Source organism: Meles meles, chromosome 12, assembly GCF_922984935.1.
Source record: "Meles meles chromosome 12, mMelMel3.1 paternal haplotype, whole genome shotgun sequence".
Taxonomy (NCBI): Eukaryota; Metazoa; Chordata; class Mammalia; order Carnivora; family Mustelidae; genus Meles; species Meles meles.
In genome coordinates this window covers 29,568,731-29,596,083 of record NC_060077.1, presented here as the reverse complement: position 1 = coordinate 29,596,083, position 27,353 = coordinate 29,568,731, and the positions used below count along the sequence as shown (strand labels likewise).

Genomic DNA, 27,353 nt, shown 5'->3' with positions numbered 1-27,353 from the left:
TCTGACAGGAGACTCCGTTATCAGCTGGTGGGAAAAAACTAAGCATGCACAGTGGACAACATGGGGAGAGTTTAATAAAGGGCCACTTACAGAGGGTGGGTGCACCCAAGACACTGTGGTTCCAGCTCAGCAGCTATTAGCAGGTCCCCATTATTGTCTCCCTTAATCCAGGGACCTGAAGGCACGAGGAGAGGGTGCCCTTGGAGAGGCCACCCCACTGTGGCTGGGCTCCTCCACCCCATGACATTTTCTGTTGTGTGCCACAAACCTGGTCCTGGTGCAGCCTGTACCCCTCCGACCTCCCACTCCAAGACTGTGTCCAGTGGACCAAGTTGGGCCACCAGTCCTCAGAAGGGCCAGCAAGTTCTCTTTGGGAATCCCGAGTGTACACAGCTACAACCACAAGGATGGTCACCACAGTAACTTCGGTAAAAGGTTGAAGCTGGACACAAACCTCATGTCCTGCTCAGGGGGCAGGGCACTTGGGACACTGGTCCATCGCCCAAAGGAAAACTGGCAGCTGCTAAAGAACAAGCTGGGTCCATGTGCGCAGAGGGCTCCGGCAGGTCAACCAGAATGCAGGCTGCCGGGCAGCATGCGTGGTGAGAAATCATTCTGGCCAAACAGCAAATGAAACAACACATGTGGCTGTGCTGCTGAGGAATCATCTGGAAGGACTCCCACAGCTGTTAACAACACTTACTTCCAAGGGGGGGGGGCTTTCACTCTGCATACAAAGCCTTGTAGTGTCTTGTTTTGGTTTACAATAAACAAACACAGAATTCCTTCAAGAGTGATATATGTAAAGAAGTGTTTTAGATCTGTAAAAACTGAGCACTAAAATATGGTGAAGGGGGACTGAATAGAAAAAGATGCTGGTGTTTTTCCCCAACCAGCATCTGGCAATTGCTGTGGGCCAACCAGCATGCGCTGGGTCCTCCCAGTGTGCCAGGCACTGGGCGGGGTGGGGGGGGGCACTGACCAGAGGAGCTGTTTGCAAAATGCCTACCATCTCAGAGAAGCAGGTAGGATATACCCCAAGGTGCCAACCTTCTTGTGGAACTGGGTGGTGGGGATAAGTGGGCTCATCCCAGGGCTTCAGGGTGGGGGAGGTGGGGGGAAGTTCACAGCCCCCACAGAAGAGCAACACCAGGGGCCAGAGATCGCAGGTACTTTGGGTGGGAGCTGGGGAGGGGAGGCCTGAATTGTTCCTGCCTGTTCTGGATGTGCAGGACGGGGTGGTGTAGACGGGGAACCGGCTAGACTCTGGAGGGCCTCTGACATCCTCCAAAGATCCACGGATGCCACCATGAAGGTCCTGAGAAGCACACACCTAGCGTTTTCTCATTCTCCAGGCCTTTCCTGTGCAGGTCAGAGGGAGAGAGGGGCGGCAAGGCAATGATGGACAATGTCCCAACAGCATCTGGGTGACTATAGCTAGTAATCGCAGGACAGTGCCATGCACAAGGCATGCAGCGGTAATTCACCCCAGGGGCAGCTGGGCAACCTCCTTCCCATAGCACAGCTAGAGAAATTCATTATCCAGCTGGGCCAGAGAGGCATGAATGGCCTACTTGGCCCATCCTTGTCCACTGACCAAAAGGACAGGATCCCAGGAATCAAGGAGAAGCCAAAGATGATCCCTTGGCCAGAAGGAGCCTGAGAGACCCTCTTGTCTATCCTCCACCAGAGGAGCAAGGCTGCCCAGGGATTCCACAAATCTGTGGCAGAGGGACAGTGGACAGTGAGGCCTGGGGCTCTGAGGCCTAGAACTGCAAGTCCTGTTGATTACAGGAAAGGCCCAAGCAGGGATGACAGGTGGGTTTTCCCTCACATGCTGGCTTTTGACAAGTCCTGCTTGCCCTCACCACTGAGAAGACAAGGATCCTGAGGCTGACCCAGGAAAGCTGGCAGAGTGCCTGCGTGGGCAGCTCATGTGTGCCAAGGGGGAGAGAGGCAGGCCATGAGTCACCAGGGTCTCATGTCTGTGGTTCCAAGGACTTTCAAGGCTGGGGGGGTGAGTGTCTGGTTACTCTGTAGGTGACACTGGCCTTCCAGAGGATCACTGCAGTGCACCCACCAGCAGGACTGTGGGGGTGCTCCTGGGCAGCCAGTGCAGGCCTTTCCTGGCTCCCAACCTGCTAAAGAGCAGAAGCTGAGCTCTGGGGCTCACGATGGTGGGTGGGCAGACACAGATGGCTTCATGTCACCCCTCCATAGTCGCGGAAGGCACTGCCCATGTGTATGCGGCAAGTAGAGGCTTCTGGTGCAGGCTCCAGCTAACAGCAACCCAGGCTGGTGGATGTCGTGCTCTTCTGGGTCTCGGGTGGACTCCCCTCCATTCCTGTAAGGATAGGAGAAGTCACGTGGCCCCAACTAACACCTGCAGCTGACATGGGGGCAGCCTCCCTCCCCTGCCACTGGCACCTTCCTGCGACACTGTTGGTTAGAGCTGAGCTTGACTTCCCAGGCCTCTCAGTCAAGGCCTTGGTGACCTGGCACAGGCCGAAAGGTCTGGAAAGTATTCCAGACAGTGGAATAGCATGGGGGAAGACAGAGATGGGGAGAGCCAAAGCCAGGACACATCCACGCAACTAGGGATACCGAGTCTGGCTCATGAGGAAGCTGTCAGGAGGGCAAAGAGAGCCAGAGAGTGAGTCTGAGCTGGCAGGAGGGATCAGGGAGGCTGAGGGCCTGACATCAGAATCATGACAAAAAAAGCTCCCCAGAGAGGACTGCACAGGAGGACAAGTTAAGGGAGTGGCCTCTTGGGACAAGAGGCTGGTGGATGTGGGTTTTAGCCTGCAAGCCTGCTCCCCAGCCCCCGGCCCTGCTGTCTGTACGCACGGATGAGGTCTCCATCGCCAACGTGGAGCCGGGCGCTGTTCCTCCTCTCCAAGTCCTGTAGAACCGACTGCTCGAACGCCAGGGCAGCTACGCGGCTGAAGAATGCCTTCACGTTCTCCCCTGTGGGCCCAAGAGATGGCCCTGACCCCACTGCCTCAGCCCTTACCTGGAGATGAATTTCGGAGCCAGTGGGTGTGGATGCCAGGCAGCCCACCTGTGGGGCTGCCTAGAGTGGCACAGTGCAAGTGATTGGGGCTGGCCAACCTGGCTTCCCACCTCCGGGGGCTCTGGGGCCCCCAGCCCCAGCAGCTCCCTCAAATCTCTGAGTCTTGGTTTCCCAGCATCTTCTCTTCCAATTAATCAGCACTGAGCATCTCCTGTGGGCCTGGCACTGGGATGTGTGGAGATCAGAAGGGTGTCTGTTTTCTTGTCACTTCCACTGTCCAGTGGGCAGCTGCTGTCAACTCCTACATAGAGACTTTGTGCGTCCTCCTTCAGATATAGAAGCCCAAATGATGGAGAATAAAGAAGCTGAGAAAAAGATAAACAACTACTGGATCACAAGGGGAGAATTTGAGAGCTAAGTGATCCCATTAGATGAAACAATATTAGAATAATTGGGATCCCAGAAGAAGAAGAAAGAGAGAGAGGGTCAGAAGATATACTGGAGCAAGTTATAACAGAAGACATCCCTAATTTGGGGAAGGAAACAGGCATCAAAATCCAGGAAGCACAGAGAAAGCCCCTTGAAATCCATAAAAATAGGTCAACATCCCCTCATCCGATAGTAACACAAGTCTCAGAAACAAAGAGAAAATCCTAAAGGTAGCTCTGGACAAGAGGCCTGTAACCTAGAAAGGCAGAAATTTTTTTTTAATTTTTTTTTAAGATTTTATTTATTTATTTGACAGACAGAAATTACAAGTAGGCAGAGAGGCAGTCAGAGAGAGAGAGGAGGAAACAGGCTCCCTGCTGAGCAGAGAGCCCAATGCGGGGCTTGATCCCAGGACCCTGGGATCATGACCTGAGCCAAAGGCAGAGGCTTTAACCCACTGAGCACCCCGAAAGGCAGAAATATTAGATTGGCAGCAGACCTACTCACAGAGGTAGGCCAGAAAGGCCTGGCATGATATATTCAGAGCACTAAATGAGAAAAATATGCAGCCAAGGATACTACATCCAGGTAAGCTGTCATTGAAAATAGAAGGAGAGATACCTCCTTCATATCCCACACATCCTTTGTGCAAACCAAAGAGAGATGAAGAGGACTTTGGTCCATTAGCTGGATGATTCCCAGCAGAAGCAGATGACCTCCCAGAATTGGTCATGTTACCGGCTCCCTTGATAAGGTCTCTGCCCCAGGGCTATCCCTTCAGACAGGACTGGAGAAGGCCACCCGTCTGGGCACAAGGCTAGGTTCCAGCTCCCGACCTGTGCACTACCCTTATGCAGCTATACAATCTATACAACTGCACAGGGCAATCTTGCTTGGCCCATAGGGAACTCTCAGTGAATCTTCCACTACTCAAAGCGGGGAGGGGGTGGGTTCATAGGGCATGGGGGTCATTGTCAGGAAGGAGCAGAGGAAACTGGGTATGGGCACTGCCATCCATGATGGGCTGGAGGTTGTGCTTCCCCCTTGCCCCGTGGTGCCTACCCTTAATACTCCCATCCTTGCCTCCCCAAGTCCTTGGTCAGATATCTACTGTGGTCCCTTACCTGGGGCAAGGAACACAAGCATAATTCCAGAGTCCCCAGAGCTGCTGGGTCCTTCTAAGAGCCAGAAATAATTGCATGTTATTTCATTTCACATCCCCCACCACAACCAACAACTTGTTTTTTAAGTGCATCCTTTGCTTCTCTGCATTTTCTTATTTTTACTCAGTGAATGCATATGGCTTTTGTAATTAAAACATGTTTCATAGTAAAAAATGGAATGAGATGGACATCACCCCATTTCCCAAATAAGAATACTGAGGCGGAGACATTAGGCATCTTGCCAGGGCTGGAGTAAGCAATGGCCCGTGGATGAGGGCAGCTTGGGGCCTGGGGACTCCATGTGGCTGGGGACCCCATGTGGCTGGAGGACAGACTGGTGGGCTATGAATGAAGGCCAGGGGGCCATGAGCCATGTTGCAGTGTTCTCCACGATGACACCAGGCAAGGGATGGGAGACCCCAGTTACTGGGTCTTTCTTTGTGCCAGGAGGTGCCTCTTACCCAGCTACCTTAGGATGGATGGGCAGGATGGTACAGTGGTTACAGGAGAGGGCTATATTCCAACCCGAGCTCTGCTGCTCCCTGGCTCTGCCTCAAGGAGGAAGAGGGATGCGTCAGAGAACACGGGCATAGGGCCAGGTGTTGCTCTTCCTGCTGGCCATGCTTCCAGTCTCCCCCTAGAGATGAGGGACTCCTCTCAGGCAGTGGAAGGCCCTGCATGGTCACCAACATAGCTGGCTGTGACTCAAGCATGCCACAGAGCCGCCGAAGGAACTGCCAGTGCCCACCGGGGCACCAACCCTGCACCCACTCACCTGTCTTAGCTGACACCGACCAGTACTCGGCCTGCATCTCGTTGGCCAGACGCACAGCCTCCACTTCTGCCTGCTCACATGCAGCCCCTGACTGGGAGAAGCAGCCCTCCTGACCCAGCTTTCCAGCCCTCCTGTGGGGGGCGCTCCCCGCTGTGCCTCTGCCCTCCCCAGCTCATCCTGGGATGGGCAGCCTCAGCACATGGACAGAGGGTACGCCTACCCCAGGGGTGAGATCCCAGTGATTCCTCTCTGATGAGGTGAGCACAGGTGCCCCTTACTTTCAGCTCTGGGTCTTCAAATTTCCATCTAGGCACATCAGCATCCCCCCATCACTCCCCAAGCTTGGGCTGAAAGTGGCTGCATTTTCCCGAGGGCCATACCAGGCCTCTAGCTCTGGTGTGCTCACCAGAAGGTCCTTCTTTGTTCCCACGAGGAACACGAAGCAGGAGCCCGGCTCATTCTCTCTTAGTGCATCCTCCAGCCACTGCCTGGAAGGTGCAGAAGGGAGACAGGCTGATGGCATCCATCCACCTAGAGAGGTCTGAGGAAGACCAGGGGATGGGGGATGCAGATGTGGGTCTGCTCCAGGGCTGGGAGCACTGAGTCTCGAGTTGCAGGGGTGGGGGCGGTGCAGAGTGGGTTGACCAGCTGGCTGAGCGGGGCGCTGGTCCTGCCACCAGCTGAGCCCTGCTGGACTGGGTCCTGCTACCACCTGAGCTCTGGCTGGACTGCAGGTGGGCAGGGACACAAAAGCACGGGTCAGGGGAGGTGAGGACCCTGCCCTGGTTCTGCCCTCACCCTGTGTCACCTTGGGGGGAGTCCTGGCCTTTCATCCACTTGAATGACCACCCCAACCTCCCTCACAGGGCTTGGGAGAAATGGGATATGAATGTCCCAAACCAAAGAGAGGTAAAGAGGACTTTGGTCCATTAACTGGGTGATTCCCAGCAGAAGCAGATGACTCCCCAGAACTGGTCATGTTACCAGCTCCCATGATCAGGTCTCTGCCCCAGATAGCCCCAGGGCTATCCCTTCTGACAGGACTGGATGTATATATAATTTGTAGGACCCAGAGCAAAGTGAAGACGTGAGGCCCCTCAACCAGCAATGATTAAAGCTTTCAAGATGGTGACAGCAGAACTTTAAAGCAAATGCAGGCCCTCCTGAGTCCCGGCTCCTGTGTGACCAGCCTGGCTGTGTACCCTGAGCTGGTCCTGCCTTCAGCAGGTGGGTGCAAATCTTAAGGGATAATACGGCAACTGGACAGTATGTGGTCTTTGGGCAGTCAGTTCTGACAAACAAGTATGGTCCCTTGCACCGCCCACGGGGGGCCCAGCTCATGGGAGATCTTGAACCAAAGGGGACCACAGGGGCCACAGAGTCTCAGACTTGCCTGGTGTGCTCCAGGGTCTGCACGTCAGTGAGGTCAAAGGCTGTGATGATCACTGGATACAGGGAGAAGCCAAGAACCAGTCAGCAATAGGTGAGACAAACATGGTGTACAAGGAGGGGCTCCCCTCAGGCAGCTCCCTGCTCCCCAAGAGAAACCCAGAGAAGAGTCTGGCTCCTGCCGAACTGCTGGAGTGGTCCCCCCAGGCAATCAGCCCTAATCCCCAGTATGGAGGCTGGGAAGGAGACACCCCATGGCTACCTCTTGGGACCTCCCACTCACCACCCTCTCCGACCCATATCCAGAAGCCCAGCCCCAGAGGACATCCAGGGACGCAAGATGAGCTCATGGGCTTCTGTGTTCAACTCTCCCTTCTGCCACTTACAGCCAAGAGAGCTCAGGTGAGGGCCTTAACTGCTGAGAGCCTCAGTTTCCCCATCTGCGAAATGGTGAGAACGATACCTCAGGCTTTCAGGGGTGCTGTGAGGTTTAAGCAAGAACAGCTATTTTTACAAGCTCGGGTCTAGGGCCTGACATAGGACTTCTGACCAACAGCAGCTATGGTTATGAGGGCAATTAGCAACAACCAGCTTTAGGGGAACAATGTCTGAGGAGCTGGGTGGTTCTCATCTCTGGCCCCACCCAGGTTCGACCTTGCTGGAGTCCTGAGGGCAGTCCCATGTGGCTCAGAAAGGCCGGCTCTACTAGGCCTGGGGGTGTGAGCAGAGCCAGGCAGAACTTTACCCGCAGCTTGGCTGAAGGCTGCCAAGAGGCCCCCTGAGGCAGAGGGGAATGAAGCAAAGGAGGATACTGAGGACAGTGATGGTGGCAGGCCAGGCTGCAGTTCCCAGGGTTGAACCAGGTGCCTAACACCTCATCTTCAAGGGTGTCGTCCCCCTTAGAAGACAGGCCAGAGCTGGAATTCCAACTCAAGGCCAAGGGACTCATGGTTTATTTCCTGGTTTTGCTTTTTTCCCAAACCTCAAATGGCAATGTTATGATTTCTTTTTACCAGTATCGAGTAGATTTAACTGGGTCTCACAACTTGAGCCTGGTTTTGGATACTGTGAATGGCTCTCATGTCTCCCACTGAAACCCCTGGGGGAGCTGGGGTTGGAGTGGGGAGCTTATCTGTGAGGCCTGTCCAGTGCCTGGGCCACCCCCCAGCCCCCCACTGGCAGGTGCAGTCCTTCTGTGGCCCCTCTGCTCTTCCCCTCCAGCCTCGCCTCCTTGCACCTCCTCCAGGAGTCGACAATGCTCTTCTTTTCTGGGGTCTCTGGACATGCACCTCCCCCTCTGAGCATCCTTCTGAGCTGAAACTGGCTGAGACTCCCAGGGAGCATTGACCAGCACAGGGTCCCTGAAGGATCTGACTGCCGAGGCCAACCCCAGGCCCGGCTGGCTCGAAGGCAGTCCCTCAGCCCCGAGGACTGGCCAGGGATTTTCTCAGTGGTTCTTGGAGGGCAGATTTGGTACCCGTGCAGAGGACCCGGACTTCTTGCTATGAGCCCAGTGAGAGCCTCCTGCTGTACGTGGCTGAGGGCCCCACCATTGCTATCACCCGGATGCTCACCCTGGGCACCCCGGTAGTAGGCAGATGCAATGCACTTGAACTTCTCCTGCCCTGCTGTGTCCCAGCTGTGTGGTGGCAGAGACAGAAAGGGAAAAAGAGAGGGGGCAGATTAAGCAATTGCAGTGGTCTGAGCCAGCAGGCTGGTGGGGCTGTGGGCAGGCAGGCCTGAGGGCTTGTGCCAACTACCAGCCAGAGGTCCCCACCCACAATTCCTCATGATTTCCTTCCTATGGTGCCCCATGGGGCAATTCCCTGACTGGATTAACTGTGGGGGAGGGGCATGCCCTAGTTCCACTGCCTAGATGAATGGAGAGGTGGCGGTGTCTAACAGGGATATGTTTTGTATCTCCTGGGTGACTCTGATCAGGTAGCTCTGGCTCTCTGGAGAAGGGGAGCCATGGTTCTATGGAAAAGAATGCAACAATTGATTAATGATATCTGCCATTGGCACAGTATAGGACAGGGGACACACATACTGAGATCTACTGGCTCTGGTTTAGAACCAGGCAGGTGGTCACTGTGCAGAGCTGAGTCTGAAAACCCACCTCTTTTTAAAATTAACAGATCAGAATTAAACTTTCTGCCATAAATGGAAAAGCAGACAAGTCATGAATAAGAGCTCAATAGTCTGCAAGTTTTTTGAAGTGATTCAGCATGATGCAGAACTTTTTGGCCCTATTCTGTCATTAATTCATTCTTCCGTCTTTTGTTTCTGAAGATCACGCTGGGTGGGAAGCTGGGAGGGTGGCTTGGAGGTGGGGCCAACTGGGTAGCTGGCAGTGGAGGGACAATGAGAAGGTAAGCCAGGACAGTGTATCTGTTCTAGTTAGATAAAGCTGGTGGCCACAAGGAGGAGCTCAGCACAGGCCGTTCTCTGCCCAGCCCTTCTCTGCCCACCTTGGCTGTCCCATCAGCTCTGTGTGCCTTGTTCTCTTGGCTCAAGAGCCCTTCGGTCCTGCAGCCCTGCATTTTCACAGTGCATTTCACAGCGTCTTCTGCTCTGGTCTGGCCCTGACTCTCCCTTGGGCAAGATTCGGTGGTGCCATCTGTGTCTAGGACTGCACTGGAGCTCTTCTCAGAGAAACAGGCATTATCATGACAGAGTTAAGAGCTGAGGTCATGAGAAGGTGAACTCCATTCTGATGACCATGGATCCCCAGGGTAAGCCCAGGCAGAGCTTAGAGGATTGAGGAACGAAACCAGAGGAGCAGGTGTGACCCCCCCAGAGAGAGAGAAAAGAGAAGGGGAGGGACCAGGACAGAGGCAGCAAGCAAGAAGGGTATGGGGCAGCTAGGAGGAGAGTCTAGGAAAGGGAGGAGGCCACACAGGAGAACCTGGAAGGGCTAGTGACACAGACAGACCTGCCGTATCTTCCAGGTGCCAGAGGAGATGGACAGCTGGGTCCAGGGCTCTGGTGGGAAAGTAAGAGCCTGGAGGAGAGACTCTGGGCTGGAGGGGAGGGGCTGAAGCCAGCAGGCTACCAAGAGGCAGAGACCTGGGGTCTGGCAGGGAAGCAGACAGAGGGAGAGAGACAGGGGGAGTGGAATCAGAGCACAGGGGTGAGGAGGAGGAGGGTGGTATGTCAAGCCTGGGGAAGGCACGTGGACTAGGTGGTCTCCACCAGGCCTCAGCATGCAGGGACCATTTTGGGCTCCACTTTCCAGATGAGAACAGATGTTCAGAGGTCTGAAGTGACTTGCCAGAAGCAACCCTGCTGCCCTGATGAATGGGATCACTGAGGGCCAGGCAGCCCAAGGGCAGGGACCTGAAGCCAAAACGTGAGCGGCAGGTATCAGGGGAGGACAAAGGTGGATGGGCACATCAGGCTGTGAGGACTTCCCCAGGTCTGATGACCAATGTGAGACATCCATGGGGGTGAAGGAGTATATTGGGCTTTGAGGAACTGGAAAAGCCCAGGGTCATACACCCATTCCTGTTTGTCCGGACAGGTCCTCACTGAACACCACAGGGCACAGTCTAGAAGGAGCTCACCGAGGCTTTCCCCAGGGGGTCTCCCTCTGCAAAGCCTACCCATGAGCCACACAGGAAATGGTGTGATACGAGGGCAACTTACATCTGCAGGCTGTACGGGATGCCAGCGATCTCAAAGCGTTCAATTTCAAAGTCTACCCCGATGGTGGCCTTGTAGTCACGGTCAAAGACATTCTTGCAAAACCTGCGGGAGTCGAGGAAGTCATCAGAGAGGCTATGTGTAGAAGCTTTGCTCATGACAGTGCAAGTCTGCAGGCAACAAAAAGGCCACCCATAGGGAATATAAGGAGATGATGATGGTCCACGAAGATACAGAGTAGACAGACAGAGCTGTCAATGAGAACTGTGTTGGGGAAGAGGGGCTGTGGTAGCCTGGAAGGCAAAGGTCAGGGCCAGTGAAGTCTGAGCCCATGGTCCTGGGGGATGGTGTCATGAATGTCAGGGTCCTAGGACGCTGCACTCCTCCGCCCGACCTGCCGCTCCCTGATGCCTTGTACCCCCTCTGAGCTGTGGTTCCCAGAACCCACACAGTTTGACTATGACAATGTTAACTGGGCCTCCCAGGGAAAGGCGTGACAATCAATGCCAGGAGGCGTGGCCAGCGGGCGCACCTGTGGATGAGGCTGGTCTTGCCCACGTAGAGATCGCCAACGACAACCACCTTGGAGAGTCGCAGCCTGTGAGGGATATGGTTGTGTTGCTTACAAGCATGGCCACAGAGCATCTTCACACATACAGGCCTTTCCTTCCCTGAGCTCCCCACGCATGAGCCACGTCTCAGACCTTGACAGGGTAAGGGGCACTCTGGGATGTCTGTCCCCATCCCTGGCACTCAAGGGGAGGGCAGGAGGGCCTGCATTTGTTCTTGGGACTCTGCTGTCCCTGGGGTTATATACTCTTGACCCCAATGGGCCCAGGCCCTGTTGTGAGCATCAGAACTGGGCGCGAGGGGAGCCTGAATCTTGTTCTGATGGAGAAGATGGAGAAGTCCCAGGTGCAGCTATGTCCAAGCTGGGTGTGCGCGTGCAGTAAGGAACCTGGAGCATGCCAAGGGTGCAGACAGTGTCAATGTGCAGGGGATACAGCCACGGGGACAGAGCACCCGCACCCTCCAACACATGCCTGGGGCTGCAAGGGCTCCTGCTTTTTGCAAGCAGGACACCTCCTTCACCTACTGCCTTGGAGGTGTCTGCAAGGGCCACGCAGCCCCCATGAGGTGAGCAGTGGACAGGACTCAGGCCAGGACTCAGCTCTGGGCTATGGCTTGAGGTAAACTGGCTGTGAGGTTCTTGGGCTCTCCAGGGACCTTGCTCACCGAGAGCAGCCACCACCCCAATCCCACCCTGTGTGTGTCCTGCACTCCCTGCAGCACCATGCCTGGGACTGTGGGTGGAAGTTTCTGCAGCTCATGCCAAAGGAGCTCAATGGGCAAACTCTGAAAAGGTACTTCCTCTGTCTGCAGACAGCAAGAAGGCACCTGTGTCATCTGGTGACCTGGTACAGCTCCCCTGGCCATGTGTGGGGGCACAGAGGCTGTGTCTTCTCTGCTCCCAGGGGGCCTCTGGTCCTGGAGCAGGGTGGACCTGACTCCACCTGCCAAAGTTTTATGGGGGCACCCACTGTGCCTCAGTTTCCCACCTCCCAGGGCCGTTGTGAAGGGTCAGAGAGGTAATCTGGGTGAAGTACCTTGTACGGAACCGGCCCTCCCTAACTGAGGGCCGGTGCTCTCATTCCGTGACCATGGCTGGCATGGCCATTCTGACCTGAGCCTGGCCTCTCTCTGCACTCCCTGGGGAACCTCCAAGCCGGGCTTCCACCGAAAGCTCACCACACCTGTGTGACAGCTGGGAGCTCCTCAGGAGGAGAAGCGAAGCAGGCCCTGGTACCTGCGTGTTAAGAGAAGGAGTAACTGGGGTGCCAGGGTGGCTCAGTTGGCTAAGCATCTGCCTTCGGCTCAGGTCATGATCCCAGGGTCCAGGGATCGAACCCTGTGTCGGGCTCCTTGTTCAGTGGGAAGCCTGCTTCTTCTCCCTTTCCCTCTGTCTGCTACTCTGTTTGCTTGTGCTCTCTCTGTCAAATAAATAAAATCTTTAAAAATTTCGAGAGAGAGAGAGAGGAGAGTAACTGCTGTGAGGTCCCTGTGCTGGCAGGGCTAGGTGGCGCCACGTGCTACCAAGGCAGGAACAGGACAGACACAGCCCTTGCCCTCACAGGCTGGGTCTAGTGGGGAATCCAGAGAGGCAAACTCGTAATTCTGTGAGCTAAGTGTCAGGGACCCAGGGGGGCACCCTGGCCAACCCAGGCTGGGGAATGGGGGTAGCATGGGACTCCCCTAATGCTCTGTTAGAGAGGGACTTCCCCATGCTCCTGCTTTGTTTCCAGTGATGAATTCAGGTGGGGAAATGTGGGTGTGGACAGGGTGTCTGGAGAGTAGTGTCCACAGAAAAGGCTGGTGAGCGGAAGGGTAGGAAAGACATTCCAGACAAAGGAAGCACACATGTGCTGAGCCCTTGGGCTGAAAATCAGCCCCCTGACTTACTGAGAAAAGGGAAAGCCGTTCTCTATGGCAGATGTTCTCTATGGCAGCAAAGCCAGACAAAAATACCAATCGGCTCCAGGCCCATATTGGACTGTATGGGTGTGGTCTGGGTAAGTGTTTCATTCGTTCTTTATACATTCATCCATGCATTCACTCCTTGCTGCTGCCTCTCCGCCACATCCTGTGTCCCCTGGGTCGTGGGGTCACTCACCCCACGGTCCCTGTGTTCCTCCGCTGGCAGGTGGCGCTGACCTGTCCATGGAAGTGTTCCTTGAGCTGCAGGCAGGCATCAGGCGTGTACCACTGGAAGGGACAGACAGATGGGCATTTCATCCTGAGAAGCTGCAACTCCATCACCAAGCGGGGCAGTGAGGTGGTGACTTGCCTCCCAGCATTCCCTACCCCCTGAAACTTGAAACTCTGGTTCGTTAGCTTTCCCTGACCCCCCTGTCACATCCATCCTTTGTGCCCTCAGTGAACCTGACTCCAAGCTCCTGTGAGTCCTGAGGAGCAGCAGCAGGGGCCGGGCCAGACCAAAGGCCCCAGGTGGCAACTCAGAGAGCGGGGTCTCGCCAGCAGCAGCTGTGTCCTTGCTGTGGGCATGTGGCAGGTCTCTGTCCTCTCTGGACCTCTCTAGGTGAGAAGAGGGGTGGGCTGTAAGGGGCCCTTTTAACTCCAAGATCCTTCCATGCCTTCTGTGGATCCTGGATGCCATTTTTGCTTTAAAAATGTGTTGTCTGTGTGTACGGAAAATGTCCTGGAGGGCTCTTTGGGGTCTTCCACAGTTCTTGGAAAGCAGGTCTGGGTTATAGTTGAAGAACATGACCGCAGGGTCAGGAAGACCTGTGTCTCCCCTTAGCTGCTGTGTGATCCCAGGCAGCTATCTAATGTCTCTGAACTTTAATTTCCCCATCTGTAAGCCGGGGGCATAAAATGAAATGATGTTTATAAAGCCATTAGCGCAGACCCAGCCTGGCGTATACTAAGCACTCAACAAATGTTCGTGGCTATTAAGATGTTACAACATATGTTGAACACACATTTGTTTTGTAATCGGAAAAGATGGTATTAAGGAAACTGAAGGCAACTGTTGTGTTTTGCCCTCAGACTGGTGGAGGCTGGGGGTGGAGTGTGGTAAGGATGTGGGGAAAAGGGCACCATTAGAAGCTGTTGGTGTGCTCTGCTGTGGTATGGCAGTGGTCCCCCAGGGCCACCTGTTCTGTCCTTCAGGGCACTGCTTGAACCCACGGTTCCCCTGTGACAAGGACTCTACCCCCACCCCAAGCCGTAGTGTTTCTTCTGAGTTTCCTGCTGAAACTCAGCACTGAGTTGGGCTCTGAGGCCCTGAGATGGGCTCTTTCCTGGCCCATCTGCCCCATCAGGCATATGTCCCCCAGGCATGGTGGAGGCAGCAAAGACTAGAAGAACGAGCTTCACAAAAGGGCAAGTCACAACACCTCAGTGAGCCCATTTTCTCATCTGCAAAGTGAGGACACTCATAACAGCAGCTCTTCATGTGGTCGTTGGAAGATCAAATGGGTAATGTAGGTGAAGAGCTTAGCTTCGCAGCCCACATTCGTGTGGAACAGTGTCAGCTACCTCATGAGGAAGCAGGCTGCTTTCTCCTGTTGACTTTCATGTCAGCTTCAAACTGGGGACAGCCTGGTCATGGTGGTGGTCATTGGAGGAATCCCACCATTTTGGGTGCACCGAAGAAATGTAGTAGGGAAGACTGGGCAGAAAGTGGAAGCTGATTTTAGAAACAGGGAAACTGAGGCACAGAGTAACAGAAGGGGCTTGCCCCACCTGACCACACATTTCTCAGGTCTGAAATGTGTGGCCCTGGGATAGAGGATGAACTGCCACACACAGGACCGGGGAGAATCTCACTCTGGGTGAAAGCACGATGGATGCCCCAGGCTACATCTCAGGGTGGGGGAACATTGGAGCCCTGGAGTCAGACCCAGGTCAAGTCCTGGCTCTGCAGCGCCCAGCTGTGTGACTCCAGGCAGCCCTCCTTACCTCTCTGAGCCTTGCCTATCTGTTCCGGAAATGGAGTCATCTGTCCCATGAGACCTGAACTCTTTTGTGCCAATCACACTTCCCTCCTTTCAGCTCACTAAACATCAGGGTCCATCATCGCTAGTGACCACAGTCAAGCTCTCTAGGGAAGCAATTTGTTTGGGCCTCTGTTGAGATGGAAAATTCTGGGGGAGCAGTCCCTAGGTCCGAGGCACCACTGCTTTCTCTGTGGGTGTGTAGAGGCAGAAAAGGTGAGAAGGTATGACTGCAGACCCAGATTACCCAAAGTCTGCAGTCACCTCCTTCCTCCTTACCAGCCTGGGCACAGAATTCAAAAGACAGAGAGGTCATTCCATGGAGAGGATTTTTCCCTCTATACCTGTCCCAAGTCACAGGGAGGCAACCACTAATGGAAGGATCTTCTGTGTCCTTCCACGGATATTTTTGGCAAGTATAACCAAACACATACATTTGTTTTCTCCCCTCTCCTTTTTCCACCCATGGAAGTATGCTAGGCACACTGCTCCATTCCTCGCATTTTTACTTAATTGACTGGACTTCACTGCACATCCACTCCTGAAGGGAAGCTTCTGTCTCTTGTGGCAGAAGCAGCATTTTGCTGTTGAAGCAGCACCCCCTAGAGGACATTTACATTGTATCTGACCTGCTTTATGTACTGCTCCAATGCCTGGCCTTGAATGACTGGATCAGAAGGCAGGGGCATTGCAATGGTGGGAAATATTGTCCCACGCCCCGTCTAGGGGTTGGACCAATTTGTATTGCCTGATGCAATTAATACTAGATTTTAATACACATGGAAGAGCCCTGTTTTCAGCAGGAACCAGAGGTGGAATGATAAGGAGAGAGGAGGCTGGATTTGGTGTCAGGAAACTAAAGTGCTATTTTGATAATAGTAATAATAACAAGAGAACAGCAGTGAGCACAACTCAGGTAAGGGATTTCCCGTTTACCAACAGCCAGGAACCCAATGTGAGTTTTTATCCTTATGTACCAGCAGGTCTGAGAGGTTGAGTAACTTGCCCACAGTCACACAGCTTAAAGACAGTAAGAATTCACAGCCAGGACTGTCTGACTGCAAAGTTTGTGCCTTTAACCTCCATGTAACATTGTCTCCTGCTGTCACCCTTAACTTGCTGGTCCACCTTGGGCAAGTCAGGGCCAAGTGTCACTGTTTCTGAAGAAGTCTAGTAAGTTCCCAGGGTCCGTTAGAGAGGGACTGCCCTTCTCCCATGCTCCTGCTTTGTTTCTGGTGATGAACGCAGGTGGGGAAATGTGGGTGTGGACAGGGTGTCTGCACAGTAGCGTACACGGAAAAGGCTGGTTAATGACTCTCTCTACCTTAGGGAAGCTGGTGATGACGCGGTCCCTGCTCACCGGCGGCCCCAAAGGCGTCAGCGAGGACCTCATCCTTGCAGAGTGTCCTATGGACCAACCAGGGGACAGAGAGTTAGGGAGCCGCACAAATCCCTGGGGACTCAGTAGCTATAAACATTGATCCACGCCTCTTTCTCCATCAGGGAAACTGGCCAGAGGCCATTATCTTTCCATCTGCAGGCAGTTTGGCTGGTGTGGACATGGAGGGGACCTGGCTTTCCCGGCCCTGCCTAGAAGTCAGGGAGACCTGGGTCTCCTCCTGCCAGGTGTCTAACCAGGAGTGGCCCCTCTCTGACCTTACCACAAATGCCAAGCTGTGCATCACCACAGCCCAGGGGGAGGAACTGGAACTGGAGTGGTCCCCTGCTCTTAATCTCCGAGGTCTGAAGGCTCTGGGTGGGTGAGGGGCCTTAGGTTTCAGCCCACAGGCATTTCCCCCTGTCGCTTCACCGCACCCAACGCCTGGCCCCTTCACCCCTATTCTGCAGCCCTGCGTCTCCTGTCCTCCTCCTCTTCCCACTAGGGTGGACTTGGCCAAATCCTTAACCAGGCCTATCGTCCTCCCGGACCTGACCCCGTTCTCCTTCAGGACCAACACGGGTCTGACCCAGGGCAGGCGCTCAGGAAATGAGGAGGCCCCAGGGCTGCAGGCCGTGACGCCCTCCCAAGCAGGGCCTTCGGGACCGGGTCGCAGCGGTGAGGACTAAGGTGGGACAGAGTGGCGGCGGACTCACCCGTGGAGGTTGCAAAGGCTCTGGAAGCTGCGCGGCCTGGTCTGGCGGGGCCTGTGGCTGCGATCACCATAGCAACTAGGGCCCCGCGGGACCCGCCCACATCTGACGAATCCCGGGCGTCGGGGACAGGGTCTGGGCGGGGCTCCCAGCGGAAAGAGTCCCACACGTGGTTCGGAAGGGCGGTCACCGTAGCAACCCGAGCGTCTTGGTGGAGCAGCAGGCGCTTCCAAGACACGGCGCCACCGCCGGCGATCACCGTGGTAACGAAGGCGGGATCGGGCTGGCGGGCGGTGGGCGGGGGCAGGGCGGCCAGGAGGCGGGGCCAGGACCCCAGGGGCGGGGGCGGGGTGGAGAGACTCTGGCGCCCAGCTTCCACCCGAAAGGCGGTAGTTTAATCGAACGGGTAGGGATTACGTGAGGTGTTTAAATACTTATTTTCATAATATTAAGTACGATTTTTTTCTGGTTATCTAAATAGTTCGTGTTTTTCTTTATATATTGGTATGGAAGGATCTCCAAGATCCCTTGACTCATTTTTCTCACAACCCGTATCTGATTTATCAGTAAATCCAGTAGTTTCTATCCTGAAAATTTGTCCAGTATCCTCTTACCGCCCGCCCCTTCCACTGGTATTGCCCTTGTCCAAACCATCATCTTCGCTCTCTCCAACTGGTCGCCTTGCCCTTACCCTTGCCGTTAAACCTATTCCCAGTTCAGCGCTCCAGGGCTCCTCCTGTTAAAACAGATCAGATCACCGGCAGTCTTTGGCTCCAAACCATCCAATGCCTCCTCATCTCTTTCAGATTAATAAAATCCTTACAATGGCCCAAGAGGTTTCATGTAATTTGCTCTGGCCTTATTTCCTCTCATCTTCTACCGCTTACTCCCATCCCCACATTCCACACAGGCTCCACTGGCCTCCTTGTTGTTCCTGCAACACACCAGGCACCGGGGTGTTTGCACTGGCTCTTCTCTAAGCTCGGGATGTTTTTCCCCCAGATCTTCACATTGCTCACCTCCTTCCCCTTCACATTTGCTCAGATAACACCACCAGATGAGGCCTCCCCGAAGCAACCTATTTAAGTTGTAACATCCTCCGAACACCTCATTCCGCTGTTTCTCCCAGGCACCTACTATTTTCTAACATACTATAAAACTTGTTGTTTATGTTGGTTGTCTATCTCCCCCCACTGGCTGCAGCAAGAGCAAGGGTGTTTGTGTTTATTTCATCCATGTAACGCATGGGTTAAACAGTGTCTGGGCATAGCAGACATGAGTGAATGTTAAGGGAGTGAATGAATATTAAATTTTTAAAAAGAAGGTAGAGAACACTGAAGTATGCTAAAAAGTAAATGAATCATATTTACTTGCATAAGTTTAGCTTAGCTCTGTAAAGATACCAGTGGTGGTTACAGGTCAGGACAACCTGTTGGCTAGGGACTGAGGAGGGACGGAGACATTTTACTTTCATACTTTCTAGATTTTCCTCTATGGGCATATATTGCTTATTCAATAAATAACTCAAATGAAAATAAACAATTTGGAACACAGATGATAAATAACATCTCCCTATCTCTGGCCTTGCCAGGTCAGCCTTGATGTATTTTGGCGTGCTTTACTCCTTCAAGTCTCTCCCACAGACACCTCCTCCTCTCAGCAATCACGGCATAAGAGCTTTTGCTGCAGCATTGGCCTTTGATTGGAGCCCAGTCCCCTGCAGTGGCCTACTGTTCATTAACCTTAATCTGCATAGTTCTGAAACTAATGATGCCTGAATATCATATGCCTGGCTTCTAGAGCTCATTTTATAAAATTAATTTCTGTAATTAATGGCTGTTTAAAAGCTGACCTGTCGCTGAGCTCCTATAAGCTAGTTTCTGTTTGAAGAGTGAGGCATATGGGCTAGATGGCCTCTAGAGGCACTTGTAAGACTGTGTAATCATAAAATGAGAGAGTAGTTAGCTTTGGAGAGGAAGATGGGCTATAGGATAGGGGAAGAGGATGCAGGCATTCAGAATGTTCTTGGTGGTGAATTCACACATAGTTATTATATTTTTATGTTTCATAATTAACATATATACCTATATAATGTTATGTGTATCTTTAAAAGTTAACAAAAAGAGATTGAAAAATAATAAAACTGAAGGGTAATTAAAAAAAAAAGACTCTAACCAGATTCTGAGAGGCCCCGGGTTCCCAGCTTTGAGTATCTACTCGATTCAGCTCCCTAATTTCACAGACAAGGCACCTAAGGCTCACAAAATCAAAAGAATTTGCCTGGAGAGTTAGAACTAGAATTTGAAACCAGATTTCCTGACCCCTACTCCAACGCTCTCCACACCATCTTCCTAAAAAAGCTAGGAGGCTCTGGATTAGAGACCCTTTATAATTAGGTCCTTTGAAGAACCACAGTAGGGGGCAGATCTCCCCATCACAATATGGGATCCTGGGCACACAGATTAGAGTAGTGATCTTCATTCCAAAGCTAATTGTGCTAGAGGCTAATACCTGGTGCCTTTGTTAGTTAAGTTTCAGTGCTAAGGCTGCAGGCTTAGGGGGTGGACTTAAGTGAGTTGCTCTACCTCTTCCTGTGCCTCAGTTTACTCAGCTATAAAAATGGATGTGACTATCAACTTCAAGGTTCTTTGTGAAGATCACACAAATTGGTGAAAGTGCTTTGTAGATTATAAATCTTGATTCAAGTCCATTAACCATTCATTTATGCTACATTGACTGAAACTTCTAGTATATTCCCGGCACTGGAAAGGCAAGTAAACAGGACTGACAAGGCCTCCATCCTCCGGGAAGTTGGAGTGTGCTGGGGGAAACAGAAATAGAGAATTAGAGGAGGAAGTGTGCCTGTGGGATAATTAAATTATGGGATTATTTACTACTTTGGAGTTGGGGAGAGGATAGGATTCATGGAGGAAGTGTACACTGAGCTGTGTCTTGAAGGGCAAAGAAGTGGTTACTGTTACAAACATCTCAGCCTGCAGGAAAGAGTTGACCATTTGGGAAATTAAAAGAATCCAGTAAGGCTGAAGGAGGCCATGACCCAGGGCCTTGAGTAGCAGGCTAGGAGTTTGGACTCGGTCCTGAGACCAGGGGAAAGCCATGGGAGGGTTTTATGCAGGTGATGGCTGGGTCTGGCTTGCTTTCAAGAGCAATTGCTCCAGCCAGCAGTGTGTTTGCTCCACTGCAGGGCTGATCTGTGTCATTAGCAGGTAATCAGATTGCAGATCAAGGAGCATGAGCCAGGGCTAGACAGTCCAGGGATCAGACCAGGGTAATTTAGGGGAAGCTACTGAACCTTTCTGAAGTTTGTCGGTAAACTGGATGTTATCACTTCCCGAGTTTACTCTGAGGATTAAAGGCATGCAAGGTTCAATTCAGAGTACGGTCACTTCGCTTCCCTTCTGTACCATGAACAAAGCTGAGCCGCCTTTGTTCTTCACGGTAACCCTTCATTGTCCCCACTTTACAGCTGGTTCCGGGCCCCGGGGCCCTTTGCGCCTGCGCGGTGGGCGCTGCGGACGCCGTGGGGTAGCCTGGCAACCGGTCGCCGGGCAACGGGCGAGCGCTTCCGGGACCCCGGGCTGAGGCAGGTGAGCCAGCGGCCGCCAGAGGGAACAGGGGGGTCCCCAGATTCACCCCTCCCTGTTCACACCGGGCTCTTGTCCTCTTACCTCCCTAACCCATGCTCCTTAGAAGAGGGAGGACTCTGTCCCCAGCACCCACTACTCCTAGCTTGGAGAGCCCAGAAAAGGCCACGTCTCTCCTAGCCAGGGCCCCTCTCCTCTTGCCCCGGGGGGTCACTTGGTGCCCAGAATCAGAGTCAGGCTCACCTCCTTTACCGAAGCTGAGCATTCCTACAGGGCTGGGACTATCACTGGGACTAATTGCAGGAATCACCACCACCGTAACAGTAGCCACAGAAGACATATCCAGAGACTGCTGTGCCAGGTTCCTGGGTATCACCAGTTCCTATAACCACTCTGGCAGGGAAGGAAGGAGGTGCTCTAATCACTTCCCTTTTGCAGCAGTAGAAAGACACAGAAGAAGTAGCTTGTCAAGGGCCACCCATGGCCTAGGTCTGGAGCCCATCCTTAATTACAATTGACCCTTGAACAACATAGGGGTTAGGAGTGCCAACACTACCCTTCCCCCACAATCTAAAATCCACTTACAACTTTTGACTCCCTCCTTAACTATTACTAAGCCCATTGTTGACCAGAAGCCTTACCGATAACATAAACTGTCGATGATCACGTATGTTATGTTATATTTATTGTATACTATACTATATTCTCACAATAAAGGAAGCTAGATTTAAAAAAATGTTATTAAGAGAGGTATCAGGGAGAGAATACATTCAGTAGTTATGTAAAAAATATTTATGTGCAAAGTGTATTGTGTAAAAAAAGTACCGATTTATAAAAAATCCATGTGTAAGTGGACCCGTGCATTTCACACCTGTGTTGTTCAAGGGTCAGCTATACTGAGCCACACCACCTACAGTGGTTCCAAGTGCATATGTGTGTAATAAAATTATATCACACTTTAAGCTTAATTCCTTTTTTTAAAAAAGATTTTATTTATTTGACAGAGATCACAAGTAGGCAGAGAGGCAGGCAGAGAGAGAGAGGAAGGGAAGCAGGCTCCCCGCTGAGCAGAAAGCCCAATGCGGGGCTCCATCCCAGGACCCTGAGATCATGACCTGAGCTGAAGGCAGAGGTTTTAACCCCCTGAGCCACCCAGGCGCCCCAAGCTTAATTCCTTTTTCTGTGGGTGTGTCAGAAGAATCTGAATACTATACTATACGGTGGCTAACTGAGCATAATAAAAAATACTAAAAAAAAAAAAAAAAAAAAAGAAGGAGAAGCAGCATCTGAATATGGGTCCCTGATGGATAGAATGAACTAGACCTGGATTTGAACATTGGCTCCTGGCCTTATCAGTTCCATAACCTGAAGCCATCTCCTACCCTCAGACCTCAACTACTTCCTTTGGAAGATTGGGATAACACAAATCCTGGAGTAGTTGAGTTAGATACTAGGTGTTGCTGGTGTAAGATAAGCACCACCTGTGGTGACCATATTCGCGTTTGCTGGTTTGGTTCCTTTTGTCTCTTTGGTGCCTTTGACCCAAGGACTAGCCTGTAAAGCATTGGTGGTCCCTCTTTCATTAAGCATGGGAGGGCTCTGGAGTTTGCAATTTGGGCTGCTATTTACCTTTATTGTGACCTTAAGCAGATTCCTTCATTGCTCTCAGCCTCAGTTTTGAGGCTAAACCATAAAATGAAAGTAAGGGGGGGGGTGCCTGGGTGGCTCAGGCATTTGTTTGTCTGCCTTCAGCTCAGGTCATGATCTCAGGGTCCTGGGATCGAGCCCTGCATTGGGCTCCCTACTCAGCGGGGAATCTGCTTCTCCTTCTCCTCCTGCTCTCTCTTGCTCTCTCTCCCTCAAACAAATAAATAAAATCTTAAAAAAAAAAAAAAAAAGGAAAGAAAGTGAAGATACCCACCTGACTGCCCTTACAGTTTCGAGGATCAAATGAGAAGTAGCTTCTAAATCCCGGTGGTAATAATGACACCTTTTTGATTTCTCTTAATCAGTGGTTCTGCAGTGCTTTTGTTTTGAGAGCTAGAGAGCTGTCCTCTGCAGGCGTGGAAGGATGGCCCATGCCCGGATCTCCATGTACCTTCCCCCTGACATCAACCCTGCCCAGGCCTCCATTGCCTATGGCTGTCGGGCCCTGCCCAAGCTCAACGAAGAGCTGCAGTCGGAGGACCTGCTGACGAGGCAGAAAGCCCTCATGGCTCTTTGTGACCTCATGCACGACCCTGAGCATGTCTACGTGGCCATTGACATAGGTGAGTGTGTCACAGCCCAGGTGACCATGACTGAGGTCTGGATGTACAGACACAGTGGCCAGAAGTGGAGGGGCTGAGGTGACCTGGCCCCTTCACCATGTCCCTCTGGGTTTGTCAGTCCGTCCTTGCTCAGACACACCAGCATCCCACCGAGAGCCACAAGTCTGTCCCCTCTGCTATGGCTCAACCAGGTGGCCACAGATCCACCAAACAGTGCTGTTCATCTATCTCATCCATGAGACTGTCACAAAAGATAGGTCCTCGCCTTACTAAAACCACACATGTATCTGGGAACTATGTCCTACTCTGCTAATTATCAAAATAAGGCTTGAGGTGATTTTCATGACATGGTCACACGTTTCCCAGATGAGGTACATGATGGATGAATTGCTGCTTCTCCCTCCAGCCTTAGTACTGAAGGGCCAGTTGATTCCAGATTTGGCTGTGGTTCCTAGAACCAGGGCCTAGGACACCGGGTGGAACTTCAGTACTAAGAGTTGCTGTTTAATAAGCCTGACTCTGGGCCATTACCACCCAGGTGCACTGCCTATGTTATTTATTTATTTATGTTTTGCCTATGTTATCTTAATTCTGATAGCACCTGCCCTGGGAGGGAAGATAAGAAAACTGACAGATAAGAAAACTGGAGGTTCAGAGGAGGGGTACAAGGCTAGGGTTGCCAGATCAATAAATAAAACTGGATTTTTTATTTGCACAACCTGGCATCCCTAGGTGTGACCTATTCAAGGGTACATGACCACTTTGGGACAGAGGTGAGAACTTGACCCTCAGTCTCCCCAAATGCGAAGGCCATTTTCTTAATCTTGCAGTGGACCAAGACACAAGGCATTGTTTGGAAATGTGCAGGGGGTTAGATAACACAGTCCCCTGTGCAAGCCTTTCTGGCACACAGAGACCCCTTGGGTGAGTTGGAACTACTTCGCAAATGACATTATTCCCCCAGCCCCCAAAGCAGCAGTAGTCTCTTGTTGCCCAACATTGGCTCACTTGTTGACTTCCAGGTGAGTTGATTTCTGAGACTGGTAAATGTTCAAAGATTTTTGTGCCTTGTAGGCTGCCTGGAGAGCCTGAAAGCTTTGCTGAAGGATAGCAATGACATGGTGCGGATAAAGACCACTGAGGTGCTCCACATTATGGCGACCCATAACGTGGGCAGGTGGGCAGCTGTCTCTGGAAACCCATGTCATGCTTGGGAGCCACACCCCTCCCCTGGGTGGCAGGCCCTTGGATGACCTTGAATCTCTGATTTCTGTCTGTCAGTCTGTGTGTGTGTTGAGGGGAGGGTGGAGGTGCTTTCCCATATCCGTTCAGTTCACATTCTTGACCTGGGATGACTGGTTTTACTTGGTGATACAAACAGCATGGAGAATCACAAACAGCCCTGGAGCCCTGCCCAGGTGCTGCTGCCCAGGGTGCATGCACCCAGAAAGAAGGAATCAAGGGCAGGGTGCTCACTGCCTTCCGGCTGCTTTGATGTAAACAACAGATGCCCCTTTGCAGAAGCTGGAGATCCTTTCAGAATCATTTTTTTTTTTTTTAAGATTTTCTATTTATTTGACAGAGAGAGATCACAAGTAGGCAGAGAGGCAGGCAGAGAGAGAGAGAAGCAGGCTCCCCACTGAGCAGAGAGCCCAATGTGGGACTTGATCCCAGGACCCTGAGATCATGACCTGAGCCGAAGGCAGCGGCTTAACCCACTGAGCCACACAGGCGCCCCCTGGAGATCCTTTCAGGGGTGTCAGGGCATCTCATGAAATGTAAGGTTGCTTAGTCTCGCCTCTCCCCAAGCTCTCTGTACCTCATTGTCCTCGTCTGCACCTGCTCGTGGGGGCAGGGGGTTAAATATGTTGGTATGCTTACCTGAGACAGATCCAGGGCAAGTGCTTTAATACTTAGGAGCATCGAAGACTGAAGAGCCTCTCATTCTTCCTGCTCCTCTTTTCTCTCTCTGACCTGATGTGGACATTAAATGGTTAGCCCACAAGGGCTGACAGACACTGTGGGGAGAGGTGCCTGGAGCTTGGGCAGGTACAAGGAAATTGTGAGCCTAGTGGGGGTGCCTGTCAGTTTGTTTCGTGGCAGTAGGAGGTTGGGGGTGGGGTGCGGATTCCTGGACATGGCCAGGGTAGCAGGGTTGGATAGGGTGACACGCAGTGAAGCAAATATCACTGACCAAGGACCTGCTCTGGCCTGGCCTGCACAGTCCTTCAGCATCTGCCATCCCTCCCACTGCGACCTCCAGGTGTGGGGAGGAGAACCAAGATACCAGGGTCCAGGGTTCCCAAACCTATGGCTTGCTCCACCATAGCACAATAGACGAAGAATGCAAAGGGCCCAAAGTAACAGAGGCTGATTTCTGGAGTTTGCCTGAGTTCTGTGGTGAGCCTATAACTTAAAGCTGGTAGCTTGTGGAGCCTGGCAAGCTCTAAGTAACTGGTCATGTGGAAACTTTTGTACCTCTTATACCTACCTTGCAACAGGAAGAGAGGATGGGGGCCGTAGCCTGGGGCTTGATGTCTTGTCACCATGAGGAGTCTGTCGGTATAACAGCCCACAAATGGGAGAGCCTTCTAGGAGGCCTAGCTACCCTGGCCTACCTCTTGCTCGCTTGTGGGTAAGGGAGGCAGATGCCCTCAAGGCAAACACCCCAGCCTTACAAAGCAGGAGTGACGGGGAGTGGGTGACCAGAACTGACTGAAGAGGCCCTCTCATGATGGGCAGTCAGGGAAGTCCCCTGCAACCTGGGTGCCCTGCTCGGATTTTCTTGTCCCAGAATGACTCAGAACTCACTGTAGGTTAAATCCTGGCCAACAATGGCAAGAGCACGATTGGTTGGGCACTTCCTCTGTTAGGTCCTGGGTGGGCAAGGGCATCACACTGAGTTCTCACTGAGTTCAGCCCTAAGAGATATGAGCTCAGAAGCCCTCACACCAGATGTGCTTGGCCCCAGCAGTGAATTAGTTATTAAAAAAAAAAAAGTCATAAAGCCAGCAATTGAAGAAATTGTACATTCCCTTTAAACTGTTCATTTTAACCCCAGACATACATAATTCAGCATTCACCAATCCTGGTGTGCCACCCAGACCTCTTCTTGGGTGTGGATCCACTGGTTGATGTTTCCCATCATCTTTTTTTTTGCTTAAACCACACCTATAACATCATCTAATTTGCAGCTTGGGTTTCTTTCCAATAGAGCAGAGAACTCAAAGACATTAATGGAGTAATCTGCATGTAAAAGCCTTCTAGAATTTATAGTCATCTCACTTTTTTTTTGAGACTCACTTTTGAGTCTTCCCAAAGCAATCAACTTTGTTTTCATAAGGAAATTAAAAAAAAAAAAACAAAAAACCAAACCAACAAACCTCTTCTCACATCTAATTGGCTTATCTCATAGTTAATTAACTTATATAATTATCACAAGCAGCATAAGAGGCATTACATAGGCTTGGAGGCAAGCCTCTGGCTATTGGCAAGCCCCCCATTCAGCTCCGGGGAGAGGCAGGGGCTTCGAGGGACAGGGTTTGCAGAGCCTGGAGCATCAGTGGGCGTGTGCCCTGGTGGGTGGGTCCCTGAAGTTCAGGGTAGGTCAGTTGTGGGATTCTGCTGCCTCATCCCCATTTTACAGATAACAGGACTGACACTCACAAGAGTGAAAGGAAGGATCCAGGGGCACACAGAGCAGTTGGAGTCCTAACTAAGGAAGGGGCAGAGCTGTGTGATTCCAATGTGTTGTTCCTTCCACTGGCACACAAGCCACACTGCTCTCATGGCCTCTAGGGATGGTGTAATGGCTTGCCCACCTGTGACCTTTCTCTTTTCCCTGGAAGCCAGAGAAACATAGTCTGTGCCTGTTGTGGGTGGGCAACTTCCTCCTTGGTCTAACTGGATCCTCTATGGGCATGTTCTTAACTGTGTCTAAATCTGACTTCTTTTCCCCAGAGAGGGCTTTTTAGAGCACGATGTCCTCCTTGCCTTGTCCTACCTGCTGAACGACCCTCAGGTAGCCTGCCGAGAGAATCTGCACCTGGCATTGAAGCACGTGGCCCAGCTGCCCTCAGGTAGGCTCTCTGTGGGCACTCAGGTGGCCCCTCGGTCTCCACTCCGGGTCACTCATGCGCCATGCTGCAGGTCACAGTCTAGAGCACGTTTAAAAAAACAAAGTTATGCTTTTACTAAGGTACAACGTACATTATCAAAAAGGCACAAATCGTACATGAACGTTTTATTAAGTTGTACTAAGTGAACATGCCATGGAATCACCACACAGACTGAGAAATTTCTAGAGCATCGCCACCACTCTAAAAACTTCCCACATGCCCCAGACCAGTTACTACCCCTCACCCAAAGGGAAACAGTATCTCCTGTACATGAGACTGTAGGTTGTTTTATGCCTTTTCTTAAATTTTACCTAAGTGGAAACATCCATCCTGTAATA

At 52.1% G+C, this 27,353-nt stretch overlaps 2 protein-coding genes across 5 annotated transcripts in view; one reads left to right on the top strand and one right to left on the bottom strand.

Moving 5' to 3' along the window:
- RAB36 (RAB36, member RAS oncogene family) lies at nucleotides 1-27,031 on the bottom strand. 4 transcript variants are annotated; one of them, XM_046024930.1, is made up of 11 exons: nucleotides 17,026-17,110; nucleotides 16,256-16,338; nucleotides 13,086-13,177; nucleotides 10,947-11,012; nucleotides 10,418-10,519; nucleotides 8,344-8,408; nucleotides 6,774-6,825; nucleotides 5,787-5,868; nucleotides 5,381-5,471; nucleotides 2,848-2,967; nucleotides 1-2,344 (listed from the first exon to the last, which is right to left on the bottom strand). In XM_046024930.1, the coding sequence occupies exons 1-11, from the start codon at nucleotides 17,093-17,095 to the stop codon at nucleotides 2,280-2,282; spliced, it is 888 nt and encodes a 295-aa protein (XP_045880886.1). In that variant the 5' UTR covers nucleotides 17,096-17,110; the 3' UTR covers nucleotides 1-2,279. The 4 variants fall into 4 exon arrangements, with proteins under 4 accessions (XP_045880886.1, XP_045880883.1, XP_045880885.1 ...); XM_046024927.1 differs by lacking the exons at nucleotides 1-2,344; nucleotides 2,848-2,967; nucleotides 17,026-17,110 and adding an exon at nucleotides 26,943-27,031 and having other exon boundaries at nucleotides 3,890-5,471; XM_046024929.1 differs by lacking the exons at nucleotides 1-2,344; nucleotides 2,848-2,967 and having other exon boundaries at nucleotides 3,890-5,471.
- The window catches only part of RSPH14 (radial spoke head 14 homolog), a 76,726-nt gene continuing 69,927 nt past the window's right edge, over nucleotides 20,555-27,353 (top strand). The window contains exons 1-4 of the mRNA XM_046024926.1: nucleotides 20,555-20,630; nucleotides 22,640-22,897; nucleotides 23,972-24,074; nucleotides 26,858-26,976. Of these exons, the coding sequence (XP_045880882.1) occupies nucleotides 22,699-22,897; nucleotides 23,972-24,074; nucleotides 26,858-26,976 (421 nt within the window). The 5' untranslated portion in view covers nucleotides 20,555-20,630; nucleotides 22,640-22,698. The remainder of the gene's footprint in view (nucleotides 20,631-22,639; nucleotides 22,898-23,971; nucleotides 24,075-26,857; nucleotides 26,977-27,353) is intronic.